We start from the raw sequence: 27,894 nt of genomic DNA on the forward strand, positions 1-27,894 counted from the left end.
ATCCCATTTTTGTTTGTCCTATTAAATAAAAAACAGATGTCTTTAGTGAGGTCATGACACTAACTTCAAGGTGTGAACGTCTCTGCTGAGGGTTAAATTGAACCTCTGGCTGTTTTTAGAGCAGCTGTGCACAGCCTGAATGACAAAATGTTCATGGACTATGAGCCCTTATTACAGTTTTAAAAGCCCTTCACATTTTGACAGAACCAGGGTAAACAAGAAAAGAGACAAGTCGCTGGTTGATTCATCTACAGTGGAAAACGTGTCAGAGGGAGCGATGCAGGGAAATGTATTTCTCAACTTCTACAACTCGCTGAGCGGTTGTATATCACGCACCCCTCTACTCTCGACTAATTCTTCTTCTCGTGCTTCAGCACAACAGCTGATGAACTGTAACTGAAATCAATCACCGAGCCGTCTGATCCCTGTTCAGACGTCTTCTCCTGCTTTTCACAGCTTTGTAAGTTCAATACGTTACTTTTAATGATCATCTTACAATTCCACTTTGAAGCCAAAACATTGTTTTAGTTGTAGAGTGAGCGTATAGGACTTTCATTTTATAGTTTCTTGCTGCAGATGAGATTTTTCTCTGCTTTGTACTTTTCATCTCCCAACGTCAAAGGTGAAGGGGTGATAATGTTTTTGCCCATGTATGTGTGTGTGTGGGTGTGTACCTTAACCAAATTATCTCATTAATTACTGAACAAAGTTTAATGAACTTTCAGAAAATTATAATTGGATGCTCATCTATAACTGATTAGCTTTTAGACTCAGCCCAATTCAAGATGGCCGACACTGCCAATTAACATTAGAAAACACAGAAATGACTGTAACTCAGCCAAATTTCAGACAGTGAGCTAAAATTTGTTGTGCTAATATTTGAGTATTTCCCCCAACACTTACATTGAAGGCAACACATCTTAGCTTAAAACTTTGCCATTGGAGTCAACCCTAAAAATTTTGATTGTTAGCAAAATATCTCATAAACCACTGGATGGATTTTTATGAAACTCTCAGAAAGTAATTTTTCAGTTTACATCTACAACTGTTTAACTTCTGAAGTCACAAAAATGTCTATACCTCAGTGAATTTTACAATTATTGAGCTAAAGGTTGGTGTAATAAAAGCTGACAGTCATTCTCAACACTAACAGATTACACATCACAATATTAAATAAAATTGCGAATAATGTTGTTTTCAAAGTTTGGCCAAAATGGCTTCAACTCCATTATTTCTCAACATAAGATGATTTTAGTCTGAAAACTCTGGCATAAAATATGGTGGGAAATATGCATTTCTATAAAGAACACCATATAATTCACCATATAGAACCAGTTTGGTAAACCAAGAACAAATTAGCTTTGCAGCAGACTCAGTTCATGTTTTTATCACTGTTGATGGACCTATTGAGATGTGGGGATTAGAACATTCTTTATTTAGCATCTTGTGAAATTTAAGGTGGTGTAACTAATGTCTTTCTTTGCTATATCTGAATGACAGCTGAATGATAAATCTAGTTCTGTATCTTCATAAATTACCATCTCTGAATGCTTAGGAACTCACTTGTGCTTCTTACTTACTGCGCTCTTTCCTCAGTCTGGACACTAAAGCATGCGTTTCCTGCAGAAAAGTTTTCAAAAGGAATTTCTTTTTTTTATTCGCAAAAAGAAGCATCTATACTATGATAGCCATTCCACAGTAAGATTTTAAAAAACATCAGAATTAACTCTTTGCTTTTCAACTGTCTGTTCCTTTTAAATATCATTAATTTGATTTCTGCGTTCATTAAAGGTGCTGCTTTGAATTTCATCACACTGTTTGTTTGTTTGTTGGTGACAAAATGACAAAATACCAGGAGTTTCAGTTGCAAGATCAACAGGCACCATAAACAAAATCAGTTCTAAATAAACAACCATCAACATGGATGCAAAGTAATAGGAACTTTGTGTCTGTGCAGCTTTAGTATTCAATTATCATTGCAGCTTCCGCCATAACTGATATTTATGTCACTTTTTAATCAAGTCAGAAATAATTGAAGAGTGCTTAATGTCAACAACAATCAATATGATAATTGATCTGTCACATTGTGATCAAACAGGAACTAATCATTAAAAGGAAAGGTTTTCCAAAGATGTAATTAGCCTTCAGGAAACGGGCTGTTCTAATTAGCCATTCTAACTTTATATGATTCAATAATTAAACATCAACCTGTGGGGTGCCGGAGCTCAGGAAAGTGAAGCATGAAGTTATCAAACAAAAACCACAATCTAAATAGAATAGAAGATAATCACAAAGTGTTTCCATTCATTTATCCCTTTTGCAACAATAGTCAGCATTAAAACACTGTGTTCTTACATTATTAGGACAATGGTATGAGTACTGCAGTCATCTGTTACTTTTTTTTTCTAAATAGCTTTTTTCTCCTCAGTTAATAAAGCTATATTGCATCACAAAATTGATGCAGGTGCATCAATTTTCTGCAGTGACTTCATAACACTGTCTGTCGAGCTGCAGCGTAAGTGGCAAAGGAGCTCATAAATCTTCTCTCAACCTAAAAAAAACTCACATCCTCACCCCCTAGTGCTTGATCATACAGGGAATTATTATGCATTGCAGCAATAAAACTTTTGAATTAGCTGGCCTCATTTAGTGGAAAGAGATATTCTGTATCTATTTCAAAAATAAATATTTGCTCATTATTGAAAGATGATTATTAGCTTTCTTGCGATAGTTCAGGGAAAGGTTGCCCGCCGTTTATAAATTTGTTAGAAATACATAATTACCACCAACAAATGTGCAGCTTAGAGATAAGACATGGGCCAGTGGAAGTGACTATATATGCTCTTTTTATTTCAACCTTGTCAGCACCAAGTGAGACAACAGGCTCAATCTTATCTGAGATTTACACTTACCTGAAGAGGAAACAAGCTATCTATAAAGTTGTTGAAGGTGTACAAGGTGGCAGTTCTGCCTATCCCACTATACACCTGTGAGACAGTGTCTGATTGCCACAGCAACAAACTGAACTGCTTCTACCTGAACTGCTTCAAAAGCTGCTGGAGATAACCCCTGGCAGGACAATGTCCCCAACACAGAAGTCCTTCTCTCAGGCCAAAATGTCCCCAGTCTGCTGGGGAGAGCTCAGGTCAGGTGGGCAGGCCTTCTTGTGTACATGCCTGACACTCATCTTCCAAAGAGACTGTCTTATGATGAGCTGGTAGAAGACAAATGTTCTCAGGGTGGACAGAAGAAGCGCCCCAGGGACACACTCAGTCTCCCTGATTCAACAACTCAAAACCTGGCAAAGCTGCGCCGACAAAGGTGCCATCTGTTAACGTTCAGAGCTAACTCTCTCCCCTTTACAACAGATGCAGACCACCCCTGCCTAACCTGGAGCAGAGTTTAGAGCCCACATTGGACGGATCAGCCACCTTTGGACATATTGAGCATAATTTTCCTCTTCCATGTGACGCCATTGTTGACAAAGACTGACAAACAAATGAACAATCTGCTACTCTTCCGTTGCACATACAGAAAAAAAACACCAATGTAACACGATGTTTGTTGCAGTTTACATCATAATTAGCCTGATGTGCAAAAACTCTAGTCATTCATCCATTTTCCTGTTCAGGGTCACGGGGAGCTGGTACCTACTGCATTTCCAGCAGTCATTAGGTAAGAGGCATGGTGCACCCTGGGCACTTTGCCAATCTATCACAGGGTCATACTGAGACAATCAACCATTCACACTCACACCTGGGGCCAATTCAGAGTCATTAGTTAACCTAAAATGAATGTTTTTGAACTGTGGGAGGAAACCCAGAGAAAACCCGTGCATGCATGGAGAGAACATGCAAGCTTGACAAAGAAGGACTCCAAGTGGGAGTCAGACGCAGCTTTGCAATAAGTCACTAATCATAAACTACGTTCAGACCTGAGGCTTTGTTTTAAGGGTTCATTCTAAAACCAGAGGGCTGGAGATCACGTGGGTACGGACCAAGATGGACGCTTGAGGCTCTTCTCCGCTCCAGGCTAAAAATAATTTTACATCTACCTCCAGTTAAACTCGTTCTTATCTACTTTGAAACATTCCGGGGATGCCTCGAACACAACGTGAAAAAGATTTCCCTATTTTTTCCCCGTCGGGCTCCTCCACCAGGAAGAAAACCGTTCCGAAAGATTCAAGTCAGGGCGAGGTCAGTGCTAATGTCTCGGAGCTAGCCGACCAAACTACAATGGAGCTGATATTATCTGAGGTAAAGTCGTTGGCCTCCCGGATGAAAGATATGGATGCATCCATAGGCACCCGACTCGATACTATTGATGTCGCATTGGGCGATTTAAAGACTTCTGTCGGTTCGGTCGAGAGCTCCCTGTCGCTGCTTTCTAGCAGAACGGCGGACTTGGAAAAGCGCATGGAGGAGGCCGAGGGGAGAATCTCCGAGACAGAGGACAGCCTCGGCGCCTATGGGACAAGCATAGCCGCCATGGAAAAAACAGTGGAACAGTTACAGCTAAAAATAGATGACCTGGAGAACCGTGGTCGGCGTAAAAATTTAAAAATCATTAATTTACCAGAGAAAGTAGAGGGCAACACTCCGCTTGTGGACTTTCTCCAAGAAATGCTACCGACCTTGGTCGGTTTACCAGCTGAGCACCCAGCATTGGAGATCGAACGGGCCCACAGGGCTTTGGCTCCTGCTCCGGCCCCGAATAAGCCACCTCGAAGTATCCTGGTCCGTTTCTTGAGATATTCGCACAGAGAGGCTGTGCTTAATGCAGCAAAGAAGAAGCGTGACATATTCCATGGCGGCTCCCAACTGAGATTCTACCCCGACCTGTCGGCGGAGGTCCTGAGGAGAAGGCGAGAATTTGGTGCTGTGGTGAAGGAGCTGATCCGCCGCGACAAATACCGTGGATTCGCTTATCCCGCTCGCCTCAGATGTCTTCATGAGGGGCGAATCCGTTTTTTCGATACATCTGAGGCTGCCGCTGCATTTCTGGACTCGCTTAAATGAGGTACCCTGTTTATTATTGTTTCTTTTTTCCTGCTTTATTCAGGAAATTTGGAGGAAGATGGACTTTATACCCGCGCTGAGACCTAAAAACATTCTCGTTTTTTCTTCTTTTTGAACTTATTACGTTGGGAGGCCTCTCAGCGTGGCTAGATTTTATTTCATTTTATTTATTTTCTTTTTATTATTCTTTCCTGCCTGGACCACGGATGGTGTTTTGAGCATCTGGTTGTCGCTGTGTTCGAACCTAGAACCGGGAGTTGTATGCTGTTTGGAAACGTTAGTGACATCTTTTTGGGTTGTTCTTTTCTGTCGTTTGGGGACAGGATAGGGGAGGGTGAACGCTGCTGTTTGCAGATTCAGTATTTCATTTATTTTATTTGTTTTTATGTTAAATGTCAGGAACTTAGATGTGTTTTTTTTCTTTTCTTTTTTATATATACAAATGTCTATGCACAGCCCAACTTATTCAAATATGACACCCAGTGTTTAAGAACTGTTCTCTGTCCTTATAGTTTGTATGTCTGGCTCTCTTAGGATTGTTACCTGGAATGTACAGGGACTGGGTCATGTGATCAAAAAGAAAAAGGTTTTGACTTTTTTGAAAAAAAATACACTCGACATAGCATTATTACAAGAAACTAGGTTATCTGCTACAGAACATTTGAAACTTAAAAGGGACTGGGTAGGTAATGTATATTTTTCCGCCCATTCACAAAACAAGAAGGGTACGGCCATTCTCATACATAAGAATCTTCCTTTTATTCTGGAGCATGAGGAGAAGGATTCAGAGGGGAGATTTATTCTAATTACAGGGTCGATCCATGGACAACATATAACTATTCTCAATGTATACGCTCCTAATGATGACTCGCCCCAGTTTATATCACGAATGATCTTATTGTTTAACCATCATTGCAAAGGAATTGGCTTTCTGGCTGGTGACTTTAATTGCGTAATGAACGCATCTCTGGATAGGTCCTCCGCTGCGAAATTGCCGAACCCGAAAGCTTCAGCTGTCCTGAAAAACTTATGCACAGATACTGGTTTGATAGATATTTGGCGACATCTACATCCTAAAACAAGGGACTATACATTTTATTCACATCCCCATAACTCCTATTCTAGGCTGGATTATTTTTTTATCCCCAAGTCGCTTTTACATTTAGTTCAAAGTTGTAACTTAGACCCCATAGTCTTGTCAGATCATGCACCAGTATTTTTAAGTGTTGATCCAGTATTACGTATGTCTAGAACTTTTACTTGGAAATTCAATACCTCCTTTTTAGATAATGAACCCTTTCGCAACTTTGTCCGGAATAACTTATTGCAGTTCTGGCTTGACAACAAGGAATCTCCTGTATCTTCTGCTATGATCTGGGATGCAGCAAAAGCTACTTTGCGCGGCTATCTTATCTCTTACTGCTCTCACCAAAAAGCGGCTCGAGCGGAGAGAAGAAATAACCTTGAAAAAGAGGTGATTCGACTAGAACAAATACACAAACAATCACCAATATTATCAAATTTAAAGGCACTAATGGCTGTTAAATCTGAGCTTAATATAGACTACACCCGCCAAGTTCAGAAACTACTACTTTATACTAAACAGAAATACTATGAATTTGGTAATAAGCCCAGTCGCATGCTTTCTCACTTATTGAAAAACCAAAACAATAGTCGCTTAATCAATATGATAAGAACGCAAAACGAAGACGTTTCATATGACCCTAAAATCATTAACAGCACTTTCCGGGATTTTTACACATCTCTATACAATACAGATATGGCTGACCCGGAAGATATCACCTCCTATTTGAGCAATATATCTCTACCCTCTGTTACGGGAGAGGATCGGGCCTTTTTAGATGCTGCAATCACCCCGGAGGAAGTTTGGGCTGCAATTAAATCTATGCCAAATGGGAAGTGTCCTGGACCTGATGGGTTTCCATTGGAATTTTTTAAATCATTTTGGCCAGAGATTCAACCAATATTAATGCCCGCTGTTAATGACATTTTGAGGAACGGCATCCCCCCCTCGTGGAGACACGCTTCCATCAGTCTTCTTTTAAAAGAAGGTAAAAGTCCCCTGGATTGTTCCTCCTTCAGACCTATTAGTTTGCTTAACGTTGATTATAAAATTGTAGCAAAAGTATTGGCCCGGAGATTGGAAAATATCCTTCCTAAAATAATAAACCCAGATCAGGCAGGTTTTATAAAAATGAGATATGGCACAGACAATATACGACGCGTTCTTAATGTTGTTCAGTACCTTAACACTCACAAAAAGCCTGCAGTAATTGTTTCCCTTGATGCCGAGAAGGCCTTTGACCGAGTTGAATGGCAGTTTCTTTTTCAGGTGTTACATAAATTCGGCCTGGGCCCAAATTTCATCAACCTGGTTAAAAGCTTTTATTCAGACCCAACAGCCTCAGTTAACACAAATGGCTTGATGTCTGAGCCCTTTAAGATTCATAGGGGTTGTAGGCAGGGGTGCCCCCTCTCACCCTTACTGTTTACATTGTTTATAGAACCTCTGGCCGAGATTATCAGGACTAATCCAGATGTATCTGGAATCAATATAGGCGGTAGGAATCATGTAATTTCACTATTCGCAGATGATGTACTTCTATATATGTGCAATCCCGAGAAATCAATTCCAGCCATCTTGGAATCTATGGCCACGTTCAGCGCTTTGTCAGGATATAAAATCAACTTGGGAAAGTCTGTCGCCACTCCTTTCGGCATCCCTTCAGAAAACCTCACGCAATCTCCCTTTCAATTGTCTATGAGAGGCTTCAAGTATCTGGGTATTTCTGTCCCACCTGATCTGAATAATCTTTTTGGAGCTAATTATTCACCTCTAATTCAGAAGATAAAACACGACTTAATAAAATGGGCTCCTTTGCCGTCCTCTTTTTTAGGGAGAATCAATATTATAAAAATGAATATTCTCCCACGACTTAACTATTTATATCAAAATCTTCCCTGCTATCTATCTCCTGCACACTTCAAGTCACTGAATTCTCATCTATCTCGCTTTGTTTGGAACTATAAACACCCAAGAGTTAAGTTTTCTACACTAACTAAGCCAAAACATCTTGGAGGATTGTCATTACCATCCCTGCAACTTTATTATTGGGCAGCACAACTTAAAATAATTTCAAATTGGTTTATGAATAGAAGTAACTCTTTATGGTTAGATCTGGAATCCCAATCTTGTCTCCCCAGCAAACCTAATTCTCTCTTCTTTATAAGTGGCATTGACCAAATACCCCATCTCAGAAGCAACTTTATTGTTTATAATACCTTGCTGGCTTGGCGAGATGTGAAGAAATATCTTAATATCTCTCCCACCCTCTCTTCTTGGTCATCGCTAACCTTGAACCCAGATTTACCAGCGGAGATTAGAAATATTGGCCTGTCTGAATGGTCATCTAGGGGTCTGTCAATTATTATGGACATACTGGATTCTGACTCTGTTAAATCCTTTGAACAAATTAAGGCCGATTTCAATATTTCTAATAGAGATTTTTATAAATACCTACAGATCCGTCATTTTGTGAACTCTCTCAGGAGAACAGGAGCCTTACGTACAAGATTGTCAGAGTTAGAAAATATAATTGTCATGACCAAATCTCCCAAGGGACTTATCTCCAAGATATATAGTTTATTATCTGGCTCTGACTCCTCAGCTTACGATGCTATGAAGCTGGTGTGGGAACATGATCTAGGGCTGAAATTTGATCTAGCAGATTGGGAGGAAATTTGTATTGGGATTTTTCCCAGCTGCACCTCAATTTCTATACATGAGCAGAACTTTAAATTTTTCTACCGAACTTATTATACACCTGTTCGCCTTCGGAGGATGTTTCCAGATACTTCGGATCTTTGTTGTAAATGTAAAACACATAGGGGCACATTTATTCATCTGTTTTGGTCTTGTAACCGTATTCAGGTTTTCTGGAAAGCAGTTCATCTGATGATACAGGAGATCTTTGGTAAACGGTTCCCACTAACTCCCTCTTTCTGTCTTTTTAATCATACTTCGGAAATTTTATATAACGCAGATACTAAACATTTGCTTGTAACCCTCTTATTTCTGGCCAAAAAATGCATTTTACTGAGATGGTTAGCACCGCAGGCCCCCACTGTTGATATGTGGATTTCACAAATCTCTGATATTGTTTTAGTTGAAAAGCTGACTCATGATCTCCATCAAAGGTCAGACAGATTCTGGAGGATTTGGGACCCAATACAATCTTTCTTACAGAGACTGTAATCTTTATTTATTTTATTAATTTACTTGTTTTTTCTTTTTTCTCTTTTTATTTCTTTACATTCTATATATCGTTCACTTGGTTGTCTGGAAGCTTTGACTATTTAAGATGTTACCTGGGATTATCTGTCTGTACTTTGTGTATATGGTCTGTCTGTATAGTTTTTTTTTTGTTTTTTTTGTTTTTCTTTTTTTCTCTTTAATTTTATTCTGTGTTGACACTGTTGTGCTTCTTGTTTGTTTGGGGTGGGTTGTTTTTGTTTGCTTTTGTTGATGTGTGTATATAGTGAAAAAAACCAATAAACAAATAAATAAAAAAAATAAATAAAACCAGAGGGCTGTTTGGAAACCTAAAAATGAGCTTATAAAACTTATATGTTCTTGAGGAATCTATCAAAACAATTTGGAAGGTTAAAATTTAAAATTTTTTGACTTCTCCTCTTTTTTCCCCAAGATGAACAAATAACATATTTTGCGTCTTTTCAAAGGATTTTCTTGCATCAGTTTTTAAATCATCGACCGTCAGTCTGAAGCGGTCTGCGTTACACCAGGCATGCTGCTGGTGGCCGTTAACTGCAGTTAGAAATAAGTAATGATACAAAATGAGAAGAGAAACCTGAACATAGAAGGTCTCAGATTTGATTCCTGAATCCGTCAGCATGTAATCATTACCAACTCTGTGCTCCGTTAAAGAGTGAGTTTCTGTTCCAGTAGTTATTTATTTTTTTATTTATTCATGCAAAACTTAGCAGCTACAGTATTGGGTTATTTAAATTGTGGGGTTTTACTTTGAATATCAAACTATTCTTTATACTAAAAGCTCTTCTTTCAGAACAAGCACAGTAAAATCTCCCTTTGAAAAACTGTGCCTAGTCTAAATTCTAATTAACACCTCAGTTTGACTGAGCAGTAGCTGTAGCTCTTTATCTCAACATGCTCAGGCACGCAGAAGAAGCAATGTTTATCCAATTGATAAAAAATTAAAGAACCTTGCGCAAGCCGCAGCAAATTCGTCTATTTTAGCTCGAGTTAAACTTGGAACACTCCATGTGGGAAACTGTTTAAGCACCTGCCAGAGCACATTCATCTTTTTTTGTCTCATTTGTGCACTGTATAAATATCTTTTTTATGTGCTAAACAAACTGCTGAGATAGTGAGGTAATTAAAGTTTAAATTTTAAAGCAGCAACTTATCATAGCTGAATTTTGTTTTGTTGAATAGGATGTTCATTTGTTTCTGAGGCTAACAGGAAATGACAGCAGATTTAAAAAAAAAAAAAGAAAAATGTGAGTGTGGCAGCCCAGTGTGTTTTATTCAGGCTGAAAAGAAAACAAGGGGAATATAACCTACATTTCACTGTCATGAACTGTAGTTCTGTAGGAAAATGAGGCATCAAGGTTACTAAAAACCTCCAGTCAAAATGAACACAAGTCTTTTAAATACGTGCATCTGTTAAAACAAAGACATGCAATTCTTCTCGTACTTTATCTTGTATTAAAGCGCTGAAGGACATAAACTGGAGCTGTGCAACCACCCCTAAAATAAATCAATTTAACATGACAAGAAACTGGCTCTGGAAACAACAAATCCTGTAGGAGGCAGGATGCAGAATTTTCTGAAATACTTTGACTATTTAGTTTGGATTTGTAGAACTATCAGTGAACATAGAACAGTCTAAATGGTTAGTTTAATCTTTCTTCACCTGCAAGTTGTTCCTGTTAAAGCTTCTGTGTGAGATGTTCATTATTGTTTTAGCACGTCTGGTTTATTTCAGACCCAGAATCCTTCAGAAAATAGTACAGAGACTCAAATATTTTCCTGGTAGTGCGATTGAGTTTCAACTGTTCTGATCTGGATTTGTTTTCTATTTTCTAATTATACAGTAGAACATCAAAATTATGTCTTTTATGCGATGATATGGAAAAAAAAATACATGAAATGTCTCACAATGTCAATTTTACGTCAGAAACACCTTTTCAGTAGGTCTCACAGTTGGAGCCCTGCACAAAGTACAACCTTCAAAAATGTATTTCTTAACATTTTAATTAGATTACTAATTACTGTCGTGAAAAATACACAAGCCGTTGGCCATCTCCCTGATCAACATGAGATGATAATCTCAACAGCCTCCTCTTGTGTTTGAATGAATGGTATCCTGATTAGTTTTTATTGGTAATCACAAACATCTTCAGGCTTTAATTGACTGGTTGCTTCGACCACCAGCTCGTCTGGCCCAAGTCCATTGATGTGTATATTTGCAGAACATGATATTCATCCAGCACAAGAACACACACATCAAAGTATTCCTCAAACTATTTGATTTTTAATGATTGCAGAAGTGACTTGTGCTGTTCATCTTGTCCAAATTACTCTGTTTAATATTAATTCTTCTGGACTTCCCCTCATCACAAAGAGGGTGTCTCATAGAGGAGTCCACAGTGGATTAGCATCTGGGTCAGAGGTACTAATCATTAAAAGCTTCAATAGACATTTGGATACATTTTCAAAAAACCTCTTGAAGCTGTTCAGCACAAAAACCCATTTGGAGAATGACCAGGTTGTAATTAGGTGTTGGTAAATTTCAGATAAACAGATTTGTTTATTCATATCAAAAGTGGAACATGACACAGACCCAAAGGGAAAATCCTAAAACTGCTTCCTTAGATAATTTTACTTTAATGAAACGTTTGATGGAGAAAGTTAGGATGTTACTTCAAATTTATTTTATAAATAAAGTAGTAACTGCTAGACTATGACCACTGCCTGGAAATCAGCACTGACATTAAACTGTATTACTCAGGAAAAAAAAGTTAGGTGGCACAAATAACGACACATTTCATAAATTACTCAAGCCCAGTTCTAATGAAACGCTCCCAATACTAATCCATTTACACATATGTGTATAATCATACAATGAGTTTTACTGGTAGATTATGTTTGTAATTGTTTTAATGGTTTGTTTCTTTTTATGTTTGTTTTTGTGAAGGCAGCTATTAGAACAGCACAAAGTTCAAATTTCCCAGAGAGACTAATAAAGTTTCATAATATATTTCATTGTATTGTACTGTATCATTTTGTATGGTATTGGAATTAATTATAATTTTTAATAACGTCCTATTAACCACTGGGAAAAAAAAACTATACAATTCAGCTTTAAATTTACATAAAATGCATTAAAACAGAGTTGTTGGTTGTTTGATCACTAACAATTCTCCCCTGAGGATTAATAAAGTATTTGATTTGAAACAAAGTGAACTTCTTTAGGTTACATACTGAAGTGTTTTGGAGCATCTGCGCAGTCTACGCTCAGCACATTTGTGCAGTCAACACGGACATTTGATAGAGAAAATGACAAATTACAAACAATGACATGCAAAAGTGTGGATAACGTACCATTCTTTCACACCAGTATGATGTTTTAAAACAAAAAAAAAAAGAGTTAGCCTGCCTTTTTCTCCTCACTCCATGTTCTATGACTGATGTCACGGCTGATAAGTACTAACTATTGATAACTATTTGATAGAACATCATTACATAAATGACCAAACTATCCCTTTTAAATGTGTTTGTCGCTTGTTGCTTTGGATGAAAGCTGGATAAATTGAATCTAAAATCCCAGTGGGGTTTGGACCTGTGGTTAATTACTGCAGTCAGGAGGCAGCAGCCGCTGTTTTTTGTACACATTATTTTTGCTTTATGAGGGTATATATTTGTTCTGTATTCCAACAACACCTCGAGTGGATTACAATAAATCTGAGTCTTCTCCTTCGGCAAACAGGTCATGTTGACAGCCCGTAGAAGGATGGAGCTCCATTTGGTCGATAATTTACTTTAGGGAGCAGTTGCTTTGTGTTTCATCATGAGCCCTCAAGCTAAATGTTTATTACGTCTCACAGATGTAACCGCCATAGGGATTTTGCTTGCATTAATTCTCCAGAGCTTTACTGATTGGACAAACAAACAACAAAAAAATAATGAGGTCACATAAGTAAAAACAGAGATTCTCATTAGTGGTCTGATGGAGTGATTACTCACACTTCCTCAGTGGCTGCAATGTGACTGGAGCAATTCTTTGTCCTTATCTTAATTAGTCTGAGCATGCTGTGGTAAAGTAATGAGTTTTTACACAAGAAGTAAAAGAAACAACTGATTAAGGCTGTTTGTGTGTACTGTACATGTCTTTTTCTAAATGGCTGAAGATTTGGATTCCTCAAACAGCTGAAATATAAATGACCCGTTACCAGAGAAACCCCACAGTGCAGGGAGTTAAGGATTCATCTTTGGCCAACTTTGCTTGTTGTTTGGCACTTTTAAAAGCTTGCAAACTATAACAGTTTCCCTAAACTTCCCTCAAACTGGACATGGTTTTACCGACCAAAAGCACCAGCGTTGGAGATGTAAAAAAAAAACATAACCTTGAGGTTAATATACCCCTGAACAGTTATCTTTAATTTTCAAAATCTATTTCATCAATTTATTTTTCTTTTCTAACAACAGCAGTGGTTGAAGGTTAACTACTTTAAAGTTGGACCTTTTGTTCTTTAATTTGACGAAGCAGATCCCCGAAAGCAGCAGGCGAAGACCTGATGCCTCCTCGGTTTCTGCCTATAATTAACTAACAGAGGGTGAGAACGAGAAAAGGGACAGGAGGTGAAAGGAATACTTTTTTTGTCATATCAGCTTTTGGAACAGACTGTATCTAAATGTTACATCAAATTAAGTAGATTTAATCAAATTTGACCTTTTTACCTGATTCCCTCTGTCCTAATTTAGGCAATTAACCTGTACTAGTAGATACACATCAAACTATTATTACTGTAGTTATTTTTAAAGTGTTTTCATCCTCAACGTCAGTCTTTTAAACCCGTTACATTCTGACAAAAAAAAACAGTTTTCTTTCCTAAATGAACTTTAAAGCAGCATATTGAAGATTGACTGCATCAAAACTTGTATTTCTAAAACATTAAATAGAAAAAGAAGTAAGATTAAAACAGGTGAAGTGTTGTATGTGTGTGTGTGTGTGTGTGTGTGTGTGTGTGTGGCATGTTAGAAAGTGATGTTCTGTTATTCCTGTTTTCTGTTTGTATTTTGCTTTTGTAGAACTATGAGTAATTTAGAAAAACAATTTTCTATGTGAGTGAAGCCAGTGTACATTTATTGGGGCATTTTGATTATTTTTGCCTTGATTGTTTGTGTTTCAGGATTTAGTCAATTCCAAACATATTCCTTTTTTTTTTTTTTTTAATATCACGTTGTTCTGCTCCCTTCTCGACACGTGACATTTACTACAGCTGTCTGCGGCACTTAAAACTGATAAACACAGGTATATTTTTACCTTTTTGTGTGTTTATTCTGGCCAGTTGTTGTCTGAAAGTTAAAGAGGGGTTCAGTTTGAAGGCATCTGTACCTGAACAGGAGAAAGAAAACTACAGGAACTGGATTGGGCCAGCCCAGGTCAACAGAAAAATGTGATAAATAAACCTTTTTTTAAATTTTGCTACATGTGTGTACTGTGTTAATGAATGATAAGTGTCTTTTTTTTTGTCCAAAGCCTAAATCTGCATAAATTACCTTTCATTATGAAGCTCTAACGTTAAGGATTGTACTTTTAAAGCGTATTTTTAGTCAACCAGGCAACTAAAAGCGCTTTACAACCCAATCTGTGCCTCATTCATCCATCCACACTCATTCATACATCACTCTACCACATCTCTACAAAGATAACCTGGATAAATCATTCTGTAGAGACTAATCAGAGCTTTAGATCACATTCATACACCAAGGAGGCATAAGGGTTCTTGCCCAGGGACACTTCGACATGTGGCGTTCTGGTGGAATTGAACCTCCAACCGTCTCACTGGAGGACGACTGATCACTTCTGCAGAAACTTTCTGGCATTATGTGCGTTTAACAAAAAAGGAAGTTAAAATATGTATACGTAACAATAAAACATCTGAATACTCATAAAAGATGATTGTTTTATAAGATAATTTGTGATTTTTAATGATTGTATTTTCTGTTTTTTTTAGGAGATAATAACGGATGGCCTCATTTATTTGACAAGTATTTTGGGATGCCGAGTCATAACGCCCGGACCAAGTCAAATATCTGCTGTAAGTATTGTCTAGAGTTAATCTTCTCCTGAAAGTGTTTTCTTACAGAAAGGATCAGAGAATGTGTGAGTCAGCTGTGTGTTTGAACACTTTCAGAATCATAAAATAGACATTTAAAGTTCATGTTTTTGTAGCACATTTAGGAACCAAAGTGCTGTACATAAAATAAGGAAATGACAAAAAAGATCAAGACCATAAAAAAGGGTCAAATAAAGGACTGTGCCTGTTTGTGCAATAGTGGAATTTTCCTTTTTTTCTTATATATATGTATATATATCACACCCATTTATAAGAAACCCTCAGACTCATACTTTCTTTTCTAGTTCTCTTTAAGTTTTCATTTTACTTTTTTGCACAATTGTGTAAAAACTTGATCAATTTGAAAGAAACAAAAATGTGTTGGTGGGATTAGCAGCAAGTGATAAATAGATTTTGTATAATGAGATGTAAAAAGCCAGATTTAGTTGTGATTCATGGGGTCGGTGCCAGTTCTGCCTCCGATGTCGCCCGCTGATATCACCAGTGGATCTTTCTGCCTCAAGTTTTCATCACAATCCCCACAGCAATGGTTCAGATTTTCACTTGTGATCCTCACAGTGGGAGGAACTTTTGTCTTGTTTCATCCCTGAATATGAGTCTGGTTTCTGGCTTGTTTGTAGGTTAAAATAAAAAGCAGAAGAGTTTAGGGAGAGAAAGCTTTGCTTTGAAGATGAGTGACTGAATAGCAGAATGTGAACCCTTTCTGAATCTGCCTCATGTTTTATTCACTGTGAACAAACCTTCACTAGCAGCAGAAAACACAAGCAGCCAATCACAGCTCCGGTGGTCTCCACAGCACCTCCATCATCCCCGCAGAAGTCCTCGTTTTGTTTCATTTTAAAGCTGCTAATGCGTAAAGCCATTCATGTTCGCTTTTCTGCACATGCATAAATCCATTTTAAAGAGATTCACCACAAATGTATGAGAAGATGAAGCTCAGATTTTAACTCCATTGTGCTCAATTAGAAGCTTTATTTAACTGAATTCAGACAGGAAATTTAGGAAAAACTCTTTTGTCATTTTAGCCGTTTGCTAAAACTAAGATAAAAGAAAATCATCAGATGATCGTGAAAAACTAGAGAACCTAAAGTTTTCCTTATTATTTTGCAGAAGTAAAAGGTTCTTTTTTCTTCTTGTTTGTCTTGTAAAATATGAAGTATGAAACTGTGAGATAATAGAAGAAGAAAGCATGAACAAAGGCGGTGTAAAGTACTCTAATCCTTCGTTGGATTGAAGAGTGCACCTGCTGTTTTCTGCTACATCTTTTACTCCAGCTGTCACAAAGAAGACAATAAGTACTCATTTCTAAAGATGTAACCTACATAAAGTATTCTTTTAGAGCACCATTACAGCTGAAGTAATTCATGAGCTTATTAAATCAACATTAAAGAATTAAACATAAAACATTTTGTGTTTTAAATTTTGTGAAAGGGTCCATGTGACTCTAAGCTATGATCTTTTTTTATTTATGGTGACCAAAGTTGTTGTTTCAGTCAGAGGAAAAGTTTACAAAATCAATCACATAAATCCTCATTAACTCAGAAACTTGATTTAGGAATCATTCAGGTTTTGCTGTTTGATTCATTTGATTTGTTTTGTTTTATTAAACCCACCATAACTTACCTAAAGTCAAATTTCACAGACACAACTGTGCTCTCCCTGAACACAGAAGAACTCACCTTACACCATGTTAAAGATGCTGTATCAGCGTAAAGTCACATAGACTATATTATTTTAGGCTTTGGTGATAGAAAGCTGTTTGATAAAAACATAAAGGTTTTCCTTTTTAAGGTAAATGATGAACATTACTGGCTCACATTTAACTGTGGTTCAACTGAAGCATGAAATCTTGTTAGTCTCGTTTTGTTTTTGTTTTTTTATTGAACTTGGACCCAATAAAGAATATATTGATCCAGGCTGAAGAGCACATTGTAAATTATTTTACTAACCATGTAATCAAGAAGATTACATTATTGAAATAAAATGGTTACTCATGTGTTTCTAGATTAATGCAGATTATATACCTCAGCCACAGAATTATTATATCAAATAATGAGAGCTTTTAAACTGGGAACAAGTAGCACAAAATCCTCCCTCTTTGTCCTAATTTAGTTTGTGATTATACACTAATATACAAAGGTTTGTATGAGTGTCTGAGTCAGAAAGAAAAATGGAGTTAAACTCTACATTAAATAAGATTTTACTCCTCATGAATTACTGGTTACAAAATAAATGAGTGTATATTTACTGTAGGTGACTCCTGATGTATGGAGGCAGCCCTCAGATTTTTCTGTTTGTGAGAAAATGATGCTTTTAAATAAGATGTTGGTGTCACCATATAGCACAATCACTAAAGCCAACACATTCAGTGAGAAAAGATAAAAGTAGCTAAAATCTGTCAGAACACCTCTGAATATTAATACCTGATGTAATAATTATCATGTTTCTGTCATCAGCATGTTTAATGTCGTCTGTTTGTTTTATTGGCTCTGCTTGTTTGTTCTGTATCTTTTTACGACGTATTTACAGATAAATCTGCTTGTTTAAATATTTTTTTTATTTGCAGCTCATTAGAAATGTTGACCTGTTGTCACTTACAGGTGTGCCCAGGTTGCTGCTCCGCTTTGAAAAAACCTCTGATTTTGCAGCCAACGTGTTTTTTTTCCCACTAAACTTACATGAAGTTGTGTCAGTCTGCCTTCAGGTTGTGTTTTTGATGGTTACGTTCCTCTAAGCCAATTTAAATTGGAATTAAAATGAACAACTTTAAACTCAGCTGATCATTTATCAGACTTAATTTTTTATGCAGTTATTCTTTTAATTTGCCACCTGTACTGAGTTACAGAGCCCTAAACGTGGAAATCAAGAAGTGTGCTGCACTTTTTCAGCTGATATGTGTTTAAAAACTACCTTCATCACTGATTGTCATCTTCTCAGTGCGAACAACAACAAAAACCACGCAAACCTCTGTGCTCTGAAATTAAACTCAGCTGGTTTTGCTTCTTTGGGACGATGAGATTAAGTCTGTGTCCACTCATGACAGCTAATGGCAAAACTTAATTCACTCCATCTCCTGACACCCCTGACATCTCAAGCTGTTTTCTTTATTTAAAATAATTTCCGATCTCCTAGAGGTAAACAAGGCTCCAAGCAGTGCCTGTTTCCTGCGCTGTGCTTATTTTCATGACAGCAGCCGCACACTTCCTGTGAGCGGTGGAATTAAAATAATTTTAAATGTTTTGAAACGGCTCCATATTTAAAGGTTGTCATTAGAGATGATGATCAGATATGCAGCCTGATAATTTGAAAAAATGCCTCGCGCTGCAGTGACATGGGATCTAAGAGGCCGGCGTGGCAGAGCGTAGGTGGTTTTTAGTGTCCTCTTTTAGGTTTCTCAGCAGGCAAAGTCTCAGACCACCAACAGACTGTCTCCGATCGTGACGGTGCGTCTTTTCAGGCCATTAGTTGTCGTTCAGTGAGCAGCGAAAACATTGTGACACTTCAGCTCTCATGAGATCACAGAGCATGAACCTGGTCCTGGTTCACAAATATTGTGCACTTGTACTTGTTTCTGTACCGTCTTGTTATTCCGAACTTAAGAAGCTGAATATTAACTTCCTCCTCTGGCTGTAGTGTGTAAACAACAATAAAAAGTACGAACAGGCTGCCACAAATCTCTTGCAACACTCTGCCTTTTTTCTTTATAAACCAATTAAATATGCATCTTAAAGCACAATATATAGTAATACATGATTTTTACAGAGCAATTCAATGCAATAAATTTGATTTGATGTAGTTTAATGATGCATTCCAATTAAAATGGTATTTTAATTTTTTTTTAGCCATTGATGGTTTTTGCAACTTGCTCTGCAAAAAGCAAAAGCCGGGTGATAATGTTTTTACTAGTTTCTTTAACTGTGTGTGCATGTATCTGTCTGTTAGCAAAATAACTCATAAACCACTCGTTAAATTTTAATAAAGCTTGCAGAAATTAATGATTTGATCAACCTTTGGAGTCAACTCAATACAAGATGGCTCCCCCAGCCCAACTGACCTTTAAAAACACATAAACAGTTACGATTCAGTCAGTTTCACAGATATTGACTTTAAGTTTGTAGCTGAAACTGATTCCTAACACATTCTGAAAGATCTTTGTTTAAAATGTTTCTATCCAAATGTAAATCTGTTCTGTGTGTTAGCAAAATATCTTCTGATCCACTGGACGGATTTTAATGAAACTTTCAGTAATTGTGCACCTACAAGTTAGTAAATTTTGGAGTCAATCTAATTCAAGATGTCTGCCACAGCTAATCCACATTAGCCAACACAAATCTAGCTAGAACTCATTCAGTTACAGATAGACTGTAAAATACTCATTTGTCAACATAATATGATCTTAGTTTAACACTCTGGCATAAAACATGGTGGCTGATATAAATTGCTTTAGGTTTAATTTCGTTCTTGTCACATAAAGTGAAATAATCATTGCATTCATGTCTTTTTGCGCTCTTTAAACATAAATTTGTGCTGAGACAATCAGGATGTGACAAAGTTTTAGCCCCTCTGTTTTAATTATTTGAAGAGAGCTGCATCATGTTACTTCTGGGAAAAAAAGATGCAGTTTTTAGTTCTCTTGGTTCAAATTAATGAAACAATCAGGGTTTAGAAGAGCAGTATAAAAAAATGCTCCTTTTTAATTTGTAGGTGCATTTCAGTTAGTGGCTTTAAATTTCATCCTGATGGATTCTTTGTAAGGAAAATCTATTTGAGGATATATATTACAACCTCTGTTTGTGCTGCTATACCTTTTTTTAATGCTATTAGTTGTGCTTTCATGTGTGTGTGGGGTGGGATATTGAAATGCTCTAGCTCTTAGGAAAATCACAGAGCTGGAGCATGGTATTTGTTCACCATGAGAGAAGGGCTATCTATTACATCCCTCCCATTATTTCCTATTTTATACCTTGCAGCTCATATCCTGTTTGGTTTTTAAAATTGACAAGCATCCATATTTTTCAGTACGGTGGAAACAGAGAAGGTGAATAATTCTGATGTATGAAAAAGGTAGGTTAAACACCCACTGCATGTTCATCCCTGCTGAAGTAAAAATAAAATGCAGACTAAATCTCAGCTCTATACGGAGCACAGACAGGATAGAACAGATGTTTATCTCAGACTTGCATACTGGGCTTTCATATTTTTTGACATATAAAAGGTTTGTTTGGATTTTGTGCTCAGATTTCTGGGCAAACGCTGTGTATATGTTAAGTGCTTTTACAATTTTATATATAGGCAGGTTTTGCCTCCATTTCTTTATACAATTTGTTCATAGAACATCAAAGTGGATTTCCTGTCATGAAGGTAGGTGACAAATCCAACTCCACCAGCTTCTTCCCTGGGAACTACAGGTCCTGGGATCAAAGCATTTTAGAAACACATTCATAAAAATTTAGTTATTCATGTTGGGAATTTGTGCAGCAATTTTTTTTAACTTCCTCCTCGCTGGAAGTGAATGTGTCCACAGGTTAACCTGCTGTTATGGACCTCGCCTGAGAGATTTTTCTTTTGTTAGAAAAAAAAAGCAATGGCTTCATATTTTGCTGGCCACTCTGCTCTGATGTTTACTTGCTGGTCTATTTTTTCCTGAGATGTGATGCTTAGTCTTTTCAACGCTTTTTAAATTGTCCAGCAAAGAAGAGATGGAGAAGAAATAGATGTTTTCTTTTCAGAGCACATTCACGCCACACTCAATTTATTCCAAAGAGATTTGTCTCTCCCTGACGTGGGTATAGTATAAATGCAGCCAAGGCATAAATTCAAACTGGAGGACCTGCCTCAGCCTCACCTGCATCATCCAATCGCTGCATCATGTGTTTCCACTGCAGCCTATCAGCACCAGACCCTGCCTCCATCTTAACCAATCAGCGAGCAAGCCTTCGTTTAAAAGGACTACCATGATGGCTTCATCTGTTCACCAGCTGAACTTCAACCCACCTCTACCACTATTTTCCCAGCTCCTTCAAGCTTCCTTCCTCTCTCCGACCTCCACCACCAGTGTCCGGCCCGGGGAAGACGCCTCTAATCCTCATCCTAAGCTTCTCGTCCAAGCTTCTTGCTATGCAGCACTCACATCTTCTGCCGGGGTCCAAGCACCAAAGTTTTATGTCTTTCATGTCCAATAAAACAATTTATTTGAAGCTTTTCTCTGTGTGAGTCTCTCCAGGTTGAAATGCACGCGACACGTTTCAGATTTTATTTGTAAAAAAAGATTGAAAACCACGTAAACCATTTTCCTTTCCATTCACAGTTATGCACTACTTTGTGTTGATCCATCACAATAAATCCCAGTAAAACAGTTTGTAGTCTGTGGTTGTAATGTGACAAAATGTGGAAAAGCTCAAGGCTCTGAATATTTTTCAGGGCATTATATATTACATATACGATGTGTATTTCCTGCCCTGAAAATGCTCAATTTTTCGTTCTCTTTTCCTTCTGCATCAATCACTACAATATATTTGCAACAAATTTGCATTGCATTTGTTTAAAAATGTGAACCAGAGTCAGTTATATTAAAAAAAACATGATGACCTGCTCTGAACTGGTTGATATCTGTCAGATATGTTGATTTCTTTTTTCAAACTGTGATGTTTTCATTCAACTTTTCCTGTTTTGTTTACCTCAGTGTTATAAAGTTTTATGTCTATTTGAAGATAAACCTTGATTATTAGGATTAAAATATTATTAGGCTCAATTGACCACAACAAAAGACCTTATGCAAAATGCTTTGTCTAATCTGTCTAATCAGCAGAGTTAAAAATACACACAAAAAAGATTAATGACTTGCATCTGCAGAAATTAGGATTTTGAGGATCTGAAACTGTAGCTTATTTACTTTTCGTCTTACGCAGCCTCCCCGTTGCTGATTCATTTCCATCTCCATGTTTGCTGATTCTTCATCTGTTCTGAGTAGATACTGAGCGACAAATTGGATTTTATTTGGGGCAAATGAATAACATTTATTGAATTTATTTTAGTTGGCAGCAAACAAGCCATCAAAAATTCAGGAATCTAGATTGAGGCAAAGCATTTGCATGTAAAACCCTTCGATTTAATGTTTCTCTTCTTCTTGGTCTTAGCAGGTGGTGCCTGCAAAAACCTTTATTTAACAGAAACTTGAGTCAAACATGACTTGATTAAAATGTGATTTCTGCAAATTAAAACCTTTCACTCACTTAGTTTTGTGGCTGATTTTGATGTGTCACTACAAATGTGCTGTCACTAAGCCAGGAAGTCTTGATTAAAAAAAGTTTGTTTGTTTTTTTTTTCACTGAATCATGTTCTCCTGAATCAGGTCCAGAGTGGAATTTAATCAAATATAACAAAAGGTGGCTTAACCAAGAATCTTAGCCGGACTGTAATTAGCTGCTTCACGTATTATTTGCTGTAAATCTTCAGTTTTTTCTCTGCTCCCGTCATTTTAAGGTAAGCCTTCCCCTTCAGCAGGTTGTCATCATAGCAAACAGCTCAACTCGTGAATCTGAAGGATGACCTTTTGATTGACTTGTCCTCCGACGTTTGTTTTTCCGTCCCCACCTTCCCCGTCTTTGTCTCAAAGTGCTGGGTGTCGTTCCGGAGTTCTGCCAGTGCCGAGACCTGGAGCTGGACTGTGACGATGCTCAGCTGGGAGATATCCCTGTAGTGGCAGTAAATGTCACCATGATGTGAGTGGAAAAACACCCCTTTATATATATTTTTATTTTTTTTACCATCATAAAGCTCCTGCAATTCTCTTGGAGTCAGTCATCAAAAGTTTTGACTGTCATGTCTTATTGGATGTGTTGAAGTGAATGTCCACCCCTTCAAGACCCCATCTGTGGAAAAAAGTGAGAACCCATCAAAATTACTTATTCAGAGGCAAAAATTGAAAATGTCACCTTGACAAGCGTTTCTTGTCTTTTCAACAGTAAAATAGAAAAAGCCTCTCCATTACCATCTCATCCAAACAGAATAAACATGAGTTGTTCCCTGATATAATCCACGTCAGTGTCACAGTGAAGGAATACGGTCGGGCTTTTTATGAGTTTTAACATTCAGTGGACAGGAAGAACTTGGTTTAGAAACAGAAAACTGAACAAAAAGGTGTTTGTTTTATTAAACAGAATGATGATAAAAGTGTGATTTTAAATTTCAAAGAACAATGGAGTACACAGTGTTTGCATTTCTTTAAAATAAATAATCATTTGGGTCGCATCTCAGCTGATTCCATGATGGACGACAGACCGACGTTGTTTGTTTTCCTACGTTACATGAAGTCCCTCTGTCACGTAATAAAACACTAAAACTATTAGCAGGCTTTGTACTGTCCAATGAGGACAGTGTAGACTGTAATAATTTACAAGCTGATTGGTTAAATTGTTGTTTCATCCACGTTTGGAGACGTGTGGATCTAAAGAAAATGTTTCACGATTCCCCAGAAGTCTAAAGACCGACCACGACCAGGAGCCTGACCTAACAGAGACCAAAGGGACGAGCTTTTAATATTTGTTTTAATCCGTTAAAAGCTTAAAAATCAACAACTGAATCGACTGCTAGATTTACGGTCTCTCGATAAAACTTAATTTAAGACGTCGCTGGGCTGCAGCTGCCTTTTTTATGGATTTAATTTTCAGGCTCCTGTGTTAGTGCAAAGGCATGCATACTTTATTTGTTTGACCTATTGCTTGTTCATCGGTGCTAAATCATTTTGTATGGAGTACTGTGTCTTTTACCAGCAGGTGAAACTGAAACTGCATTCGAGAGTCTGAAAAGATCATAATAATTAAGTTAATAATAAAGTTTTAAAAAGTGTATTTTGTTTTTCTTTGTTTATTTAAATAATTACTCTTAACCTTAGGCTTAAAACCTGCAGCCTACTAGTCAAACATTTATCCAGAGCTAAAAAGGTGAGTCACAGACCTGCTTAGCTGTTCAAATCTTGGACTTCTGTTAAGTTTTTTGAGTGTATAAATTTTTGTTAAACTCTTTAATGTGATTTTATTTCTCTTCCAACTCACAGGTCTCTACAAAGAAACCGACTTCAGAGACTAAACGCAAAAGGATTCTTTAACTACCAAAGCCTACAGAAACTGTGAGTTTTCCCCTTTTTATCTGTGTTTCACTTTCTCCATACAAATATATAAAACCACACATCACTCAGCTTTTAAGCGGCGAGTAGAACAGAAGAGTTTCGACCCCTTGGAGGACTGCTGGGCATGTTGACAGAGTTGATTGTTCTGCTCTGCATATGGATCCATTCATGTTGTTTATCATCTTCACACCGTGTCGCTGGCAGTGGCACCGCGAGGACCGGTCTGATGTTTCGCCAGGAGCCGTTTGGCCGCATCAGACGGTCGGACTTCTGTCTGTCTGAACCGATTGAAAACTTCTTGTAGATGCAGGAGACATAAACAAACCTCACAGCCTTCAGCAGAGTCTTGTGAGGTTGTTTAATATGGAAAATGATTCCAGATACCGAGTTATTTCGTAGCAGCAAATTGATTTTGGACAGCCGGGCGTTTTATAACCTTCCTTCGTAAAAGGCGAAGCTCTGGTGCTATTTTACAAGCGCTTTAAACATTTTAACCACCTGAGTTTGGACTTGTTTGCTCATTATTTCATTAGCTTCAAGATGTTTTTGTGCTTTCTTTGTAGATATCTACAGCACAACAAAATTCAAGATGTGAGTCCTGATGCATTCAGAGGGCTTTATAACCTCACCAGACTGTAAGTAAAGTAAAGTTATTTTTAGGTTAGTAACTATTAAGTTGAATTAACTGATTATGACTAATAAAGACAACTCAGGGACTCGTCTGATTATACATTTCTGTGAGGTCATAACTTCATCTGATTTTAATTTCTAATTTGTGCACCATGCAATCAGCTGTCAGCACAAAGAGGCAGTTTATCAGTAATTATTCATGCACTCATTCAAACACAAAGTTGAGAAAACTGAATCATACTTTAAGATTTTCTTTTTCTTTCTAAATGGCAGAAATAATGTTTGGTTAATAAGAACATTTGTCAGCGTATTTAGTTTGCATTCTTGGAAAGGATCCTAATTATAATACTTGACCCTATGTTTTATTAAAAGCTGGAATGTTTAATGTTGCATAACCTTTGCATTAGGCTGTGTTAGTTTTATCCTTTTATACTCTTAAACCAAGAACTCAGAAAGGTTTTAATATTTAATGAAGCTAACAGTTCCTGACTGAATGCATATTGCCCGCCACCCTAAAAATAGAATCTCACTGGGCTTCTTTCTTTGCTTTTTTCTAGTACAAATACTTTATCTTATTTCAATGTTTGGGGGTCTGTTTTTTAGTGTCTGTTTATCTTATTTATTTTGTGTATGAGTGTGTTTCTCCAGGCCTTGAGTTTCAAATTTTGTTCTTCGTGTTGGTATGTAGGAATGACAAACAAAAAAAAAAACACCTTGATTTGCAAGTGAGTCTCCAGAATGTCTTGTGAAGTTCTGGGGGTTCTCAGTCTTTGATTCAAAGGTATGCAGGCCCTACACTTGAATTTTGAACATATTGAAATTTATGCGATACATTTTCTCTCACGATAGTCACAGAATTGGTGCGGGTGACTTGAACCCTTCTCAAGAGCTCAAGAGCTGCACTTTGACAACTGCACAAAAGTTTTCCTCTTACAAAAAACATGTCCGAAACAAGTCTAAATCTGCCGTTATTCATTTCAAAAGTGTACTCCAGTACATTAGATAATAAATATAGGGACGTCTCCCAGGGTGGGGACAGAACCAGCTGAGGTGGGAATAATGTGGGCAACAAAATAATGTGCCTACAATACAATTTTGCAAGCTATGCATACAAAAATAAGCTGTGATTTTCCTAGTTTGGTTGCTCAAAACACACCTGCACGACTTGCTGGTCACTTTGTCACAAACACTCTGAATATGGTGAGACTGCAACTGAAAATTAGCTGATTTTCACACAATGTTGAGTCAGGTTAAAGCCACCAATTAGTCGCAGCCTGATAAGATATTGCTTTAAATGCCAAAGTTTTAAACAAAGTGATCTGTAGGCTCTCAGAGCATGTGCTGGGGATGACGTTCAGCTACTATCACAACGATTTTTAGTTCAATAGTTGTGAAAGTGACTCAGTTATAGTCATTTTTGTATTTGAAAAGGGTAATTATCTTGTGTATATTGAATCAGGTTGACTCCAAAAGTCAGTCCAATCAGTCATATATGTATATCCATTAACGTTCTGAGTATCTTTCATTAAAGTCATCCACTGCTTCACAAGATAATTTGTGAAAAGACAGAAAGACAAAGAAACTCACACGCACGCAGTTGCATGATTGCTTGCCTTTCATGGCAGCAGTTGAGGTAAAAGTAGATTTTTAGTTAAAGTAGTAAGTTTAGGAGTCAAAAACAAGACCGAAGAAAACTTGATGAGTCTGTCTTTGTTGTTAGGTGTTGAGATTGAGGAATTAAACATAGAGTTTAGTGTTAATACAGGTTGACTGAGTCCATTCAGGTCTTCAGGACAAAATGCCAGAACCTGAACCAATGTGGAGCTTTCGATGAACGAGCTGAACAGAATCTGGTTTTCACAGAGATGGGGGAGGCGAGCGAGGCAGGAGCAAAGCTTGCTGCTGTTCAAAGAGCACAGCGAGCGAACGCTGAGCATGCCGGGGCTGCAGACCTGAAACAGACACGGAGCAGAGGAGTCACTGAAAGCTTTCCTAGACAAGAAAAAGCAGCCAGCAGTAGCATAATCCGAAAAAGAGAAATAATGGTATTTTAACAACTGAGTGGGCGATTTACACTACAAGGGCTGACTGGGGATTTGTTTGAGGTGTAAAGGTGGAGAAGAAAAATATGAGATCAGGCCTAAATAATAGACAAAAACAAAGAGAAACCAAAAATAACCACAACATTAAAGGAAAAGGAAGGTGGACATAACAGGTTTGTGACTGAAAACGACAAAAATATGGAAACACAGTATCTTTCTTTCTCTTCCGTTTGAGACATTCAAACCAAATGTTCTGTCCTGCTTTTGTTTTTTGTTACAAATGAAAACCATCTTAAGGTTACACAAGGACACATTTCTGGCCTTCCAGTTTAGAAGAACTTTAGGTCCTGTGCTCTAATCACTAAATCTGATCCATGATGAAACTGCTTTTGTAATCTTTTTTTTTTTGAGAGTTTGACCCGCTCGCAAAAAAAAGTGCCATTTAAATCTTTTTTGTCACTTCTAATTGAGGTCCACCCAGGGGTCAATCCCTTTCTTATTGTCTACAGAAAAGTAATTCATCTTTTCCAATAACTTTTCAACTTTCTTTATGTTCATTTGCCATCACCAGTTGTTATTACAAGTTAATTATCCTTCACTGGTTACAGTGTAATTTGAATAAATTGCTGGTCTTCTTATTCAAACTTTGCAC

At 37.4% G+C, this 27,894-nt stretch overlaps 1 protein-coding gene across 2 annotated transcripts in view; it reads left to right on the forward strand.

Annotated features, from left to right (window-relative positions):
• Positions 1-27,894, forward strand: part of rxfp1 (relaxin family peptide receptor 1) — a 74,480-nt gene that overhangs the window by 28,847 nt on the left and 17,739 nt on the right. For both annotated transcript variants that reach the window (XM_017417537.3, XM_025006199.2), the window contains exons 3-6: positions 15,321-15,404; positions 23,059-23,164; positions 24,499-24,570; positions 25,134-25,205. In XM_017417537.3, coding sequence (XP_017273026.1) covers positions 15,321-15,404; positions 23,059-23,164; positions 24,499-24,570; positions 25,134-25,205 — 334 coding nt within the window. The remainder of the gene's footprint in view (positions 1-15,320; positions 15,405-23,058; positions 23,165-24,498; positions 24,571-25,133; positions 25,206-27,894) is intronic.

The sequence above is a fragment of the Kryptolebias marmoratus genome, linkage group LG9 (genome assembly GCF_001649575.2).
Source record: "Kryptolebias marmoratus isolate JLee-2015 linkage group LG9, ASM164957v2, whole genome shotgun sequence".
Taxonomy (NCBI): Eukaryota; Metazoa; Chordata; class Actinopteri; order Cyprinodontiformes; family Rivulidae; genus Kryptolebias; species Kryptolebias marmoratus.